This window comes from Humulus lupulus, chromosome 2 (assembly GCF_963169125.1).
Source record: "Humulus lupulus chromosome 2, drHumLupu1.1, whole genome shotgun sequence".
In the NCBI taxonomy this organism is placed as follows: Eukaryota; Viridiplantae; Streptophyta; class Magnoliopsida; order Rosales; family Cannabaceae; genus Humulus; species Humulus lupulus.
Genome location: NC_084794.1, coordinates 14,955,031 through 14,960,459, shown reverse-complemented (window position 1 = coordinate 14,960,459; position 5,429 = coordinate 14,955,031). Strand labels below are relative to the sequence as shown.

At 42.9% G+C, this 5,429-nt stretch overlaps 1 protein-coding gene across 1 annotated transcript; it reads left to right on the top strand.

Annotated features, from left to right (window-relative positions):
- Positions 1-4,796: 4,796 nt before the first annotated feature.
- On the top strand, positions 4,797-5,180 carry LOC133813946 (uncharacterized). Its single transcript, XM_062246973.1, has one exon. The coding sequence runs from the start codon at positions 4,797-4,799 to the stop codon at positions 5,178-5,180; it is 384 nt and encodes a 127-aa protein (XP_062102957.1).
- Positions 5,181-5,429: the final 249 nt, after the last annotated feature.

Below are 5,429 nucleotides of genomic sequence, written 5' to 3'. Positions count from 1 at the left end.
CAATGTTTATTGTTACAAAGTCATGCCCTTCGGGCTGAAGAACCCGCCGGAGCTACATATCATAGATTGGTCAACAGAATGTTCGTTAATCAGATCGGGAAAAACATGGAAGTGTATGTTGACGACATGTTGGTGAAGTCAAAAACTGCCAATGACCATGTTCCCAATCTGAGGGAATGTTTTGAGATCCTAAGGAAGTACGGTATGAGGTTGAATCCCCAAAAATGTACCTTCGGGGTGGCGTCAGGAAAATTTCTGGGTTTTATAGTCAACACCAGAGGAATAGAGGCGAAGCCAGACAAAATCATATTGCTACTCGAAATGCCATCGCCCCGGTCGCGAAAAGATGCCCAGAGTCTGACAGGAAGGGTGGCAGCCCTTAATCGGTTCATTTCCAAATCTACCGACAAGTGTTTGCCATTCTATAACCTGCTCCGAGGGAATAAAAAGTTTGAGTGGACTGAAGAGTGTGAGTGGGCCTTCCTCGACCTAAAAGCACATTTGGTTAAGTCATCTGTGTTGTCCAAGCCAAAGGCAGGAGAGCCTCTTTTTCTTTACTTAGTTGTTACAGAAGATGCGGCTAGCGTCGTGCTGGTCCGAGAAGAGGACTGGGCTTAAAAGTCAGTCTATTACATTAGAAAAAGGCTCCTCAAAGCTAAATCTCGATATTCGTTGATGGAAAAAATGGCCTTCTGCCTTATCACGACCTCCAGAAAGCTTAGGCCGTATTTCCAGTCCCATTCAATCCACGTCATAACCGATCAACCTTTAAGGCAGGTGCTACAGAAACCTGAGGCATCGGGACGTCTTTTAAAATGGGCCATCAAGCTCAGCCAGTTCAAAATTCTGTACGTACCACGAACTGCAATCAAAAGCCAAGCCCTGACTGATTTCATGGCTGAATGCACTAGATTCCAAGAGGAATCGAGGGAAGAGTCGGTGCAGGCATTGTGGAGAATCTCTGTGGATGGTTCTTCTAATGAAAACGAGTCCGGAGCTAGAATCATTTTGATATCTCCGGAGGGACATCGTTTCCACTCCGCATTACGATTCGGATTCGAGGCGTCCAACAACGAGGCCAAGTACGAAGCTCTATTGGTTGGGCTTAGGGTGGCCAAGGAGCTGAAGGCCAGGGCCATCCAATGCTACATCGATTCCCAGCTCATGGTAAACCAAGTATTAAGGGAATATCAAGCGCAAGGAACCAAGATGGTGGCCTACCTAGCCAAGGTAAAGAAGGAGCTGTCCGAATTTGAATACAGTCAAATCAGGCAGAACCCACGTGAGCAGAACGCCAATGCTGACGCTCTGGCAAAACTTGCCACCTCCAGGGAAGCCGAGACCTTAATCCTGATACCAGTGGAATTCTTAGAAATACCAAGCATGGTAGAGGATACAAGGGAGATTGAGATGATCGATGTCAGGCCAACCTGGATGACGCCCATAATCGAGTACCTTACAACAGGGAAGTTACCCGATGAGCGAAATAACGCAAGGAAGATACTCTATCAAGCTCTGAGGTATACAGTTATAGACGGAACGTTGTACCGGCGTGGCCTGTCTCTGCCTCTTCTGCGATGTGTTCTACCGGAGGAGGCTAAAACTATTTTGTAGGAGGTGCATCAAAGTTTTTGTGGAGATCACGCTAGGGGAAAAACCTGGTCTTAAAGATATCAAGGCAAGGATATTATTGGCCCACCCTATCAAAGGACTCAATTTCTTACGTCCAAAAGTGTGACAAGTGCCAACGGTTTGCCACGATCGCCCCAGCTCCACCAGTCGAGCTGAAGATGATCTCGTCCCAGTGGTCGTTTGTGGTCTGGGGGATTGACTTAGTTGGAGCCCTACCCACGAGAAAAGGAGGAGTTCGCTATGCAGTAGTGGCCATTGACTACTTCACGAAGTGGGAAGAAGTCGAACCCCTGGCAACGATAATGTCAAAGAGAGTCCTCAATTTTGTGGTTAAGAATATTGTCTACCGATTCGGGCTTCCAAGGAAGATCATGTTGGACAATGGAACCCAGTTCGATAGCGACCTCTTCACCAAATTTTGTGAAAGACACGGCATAATTAAAAGTTTTTCCTCAGTGGCCTACCCCAAGGCCAATGGGCAGGTCGAGGCTATGAACAAGACGCTCAAGGCAAGCCTTAAAAAGAGGTTGGGCGAGGCCAAGGGAGTTTGGCCCGAGCAGCTACCGCAGGTGCTATGGACGTACCGGACCTCGCACCGAACCTTGACAGGGCACACCCCTTTTTCCCTGACTTTTGGGAGTGAGGTCGTGTAACGCCCTGGTTACCCCAGAACAGTTACGGTGAACCAGAAATTTGACTCATTACCTGAGTCCTTTGGTTAAAAACGTGTTCTAAGTGGTATTAACCTGGTACAACTCTGATTTCAAAGGCCCCTTACCGCATGGCACCTGCCGAGCTGAAGGAACTAAAGACTCAACTGGAGGAACTTTTGGAAAAGAAGTTTGTAAGACCCAGTCATTCACCGTGGGGAGCTCCAGTACTATTCGTGAAGAAGAAGGATGGCACAATGAGAATGTGCATTGATTACAGGGAGCTCAACAAAGTGACAATTAAAAATAAGTACCCGCTACCCAGGATTAATGATTTATTCGACCAACTACAAGGAGCGGCAGTATTTTCAAAGATAGACCTTCGTTCAGGATACCACCGGCTCAAGGTGAAGGAACAAAATATTCCTAAAACGGCGTTTCGAACTCGTTACGGACATTACGAATTTCTGGTGATGCCATTTGGACTAACCAATGCTCCTGCAGCTTTCATGGACCTCATGAATAGAGTATTTAAGGATTTCTTGGATAAATTTGTCGTTGTGTTTTATTGATGATATCCTTATATACTCAAAGTCAGAAAAAGAACATGAGGAACATCTAAGATGTACGATGGAAACTCTCAAAAAGGAACAATTATATGCCAAATTCAAGAAGTGTGAACTTTGGCTCGATAAAATTAACTTTTTGGGACATGTTGTATCAAAAAGTGGGATTTTGGTGGATCCAACTAAGGTGGAAGCAGTAAAAGAATGGTCTCAGCCAAGGAATGCAACTGAAATAAGAAGTTTTCTGGGCTTAGCTGGATATTATCGACGACTCATAGAAGGGTTTTCCAAAATTGCAACCCCACTTACGGCGCTCACTAGAATGAATAGTCGATTCAAATGGACGGAAGCTTGTGAGGAGAGCTTTAGGGAATTAAAGAATCGACTAACTAATGCCCCAATCCTCACCATCCCAAATAGTACAGACGAGTTTGAAATTTTCTGTGACGCTTCAAAGATGGGATTAGGAGCGGTGTTGATGCAAGAAGAGAGAGTAGTAGCTTACGCCTCCAGACAATTAAAGGATTACGAGAAGAACTACCCCACACATGATCTAGAGTTAGCTGCAGTAGTTTTTGCCTTGAAAATTTGGAGACATTATCTCTACGGAGTGAGATGTAAAAATTTTACTGATCACAAGAGTTTGAAGTACTTCTTCACCCAGAAGGAACTTAATAGGAGACAAAGAAGGTGGTTGGAATTAGTCAAAGATTATGACTGTGAAATTCTATACCACCCTGGTAAAGCTAACAAAGTAGCGGATGCATTAAGTAAAATGACGTCGACAAGCTTGATGTTCCTTCAAGCCTTGTCCAAACCGCTACAAGAGGAAGTAGTAAGATCAGGCATAGAAGTAGTAATCGGAGGATTGTCCAATCTAACGTTGGAGTCGAATCTGATGGAGGAAATAAAATAAGGTCAAGAATCAGATCCTCACCTAACCGAGATCAAAGCAGAAGTCAAAGAAGAAAAACTGAAGAATTTTAATGTTTCTGACTCAAGAATATTAAAATTTAATGGAAGAATTTTCGTACCTGCAAAAGAGGACATTAAATATAAGATTATGAAGGAAGCTCATAACACTCCATACACGGTACACCCATGCTCAACAAAGATGTACAGAAGTTTGAAGGAACACTTTTGGTGGCCTGGCATGAAGAAAGATGTTGCCCAATATGTAGCTCGATGCCTTACTTGCCAAAGGATTAAGGCAGAACATCAACGACCTGGAGGAGAACTGCAACCTTTGGAAATACCATAATGGAAATGGGAGCAGATTACAATGGACTTCGTTATTGGACTTCCATGAACAAGCAAAGGATATGATTTGATATGGGTCATCATCGATCGATTAACAAAGTCTGCTCATTTCCTTCCGGTAAAGGTGACGTACACAGGGGACCAGTTAGCGGAAGCTTATGTGCAAGAGATAGTACGATTGCATGGAATTCCAATTTCCATAGTGTCAGATAGAGACTCAAAATTTACTTCAAAGTTCTGGCAAAGCTTGCACAAGGCTATGGGGACAAGATTGAAATTTAGTACAACTTTCCACCCACAAACAGATGGTCAAACAGAAAGGACTATACAGACTCTTGAAGATATGCTAAGAGCATGTGTCCTAGACTTTGAAGAATCGTGGAGTAAATATTTATCGCTGATTGAATTTGCCTATAACAACAGTTATCAGGAAACCATAGGGATGGCACCCTATGAAGCGTTATATGGGCGGAAATGTCGATCTCCTATCCATTGGCACGAGGTGGGTGAAAGAAAGTACATAGAGAAACAAATTGGACCAGATATCCTGACGTCGACAACGGAAGTCGTTGGAAAAATTCAACAGAGGATAGCAACAGCCCAAAGTCGACAAAAGTGATATGCAGACAAACGAAGAAGACCATTAGAGCTCCAAGTCGAAGAAAAAGTATTTCTGCGGATAACACCAATGAAATGTGTTATGAGATTTGGACAAAAAGGAAAGTTGAATCCAAGGTTCATTGGACCTTTTGAAATATTAGACCGAATTGGAAAAGTGGCCTATAAATTGGCACTGCCACCAGAGTTGTCGGATGTACATGATGTATTCCATGTGTCTATGTTGAAGAAATACATTCCTGATTCCAGTCACGTGTTGAAACATGAAGTTATCCAGGTGGACAAAGACCTTACCTATGAGGAAAAACCTGTCCAAATCTTGGATCGAAAGAATAAGGTCTTAAGAAATAAAGAAATACCTTTGGTCAAGGTATTGTGGAGAAGAGAGACAATAGAAGAGGCTACGTGGGAGCGTGAAGATGAGATGAAAGCTAAATATCTCGATTTATTCTAGATTTTCGAGGACGAAAATTTATAAGGAGGGTAGATTGTAACTCCCATTTCTTTTTACAAATACATTATAAACAATTATGAAAGATAAGAGAATATATTTTTATTCATACTTTTGAGTGCATTACAATGCTAACCGAATGCTAGAGCTATTAAGTAAAGTGGAAGAATAACTAATGAATATGCAACTATAATGTTCATGGGCATTTCATTAGTATAATACCCATAGAATGATGCTAAATACAAGCAAACA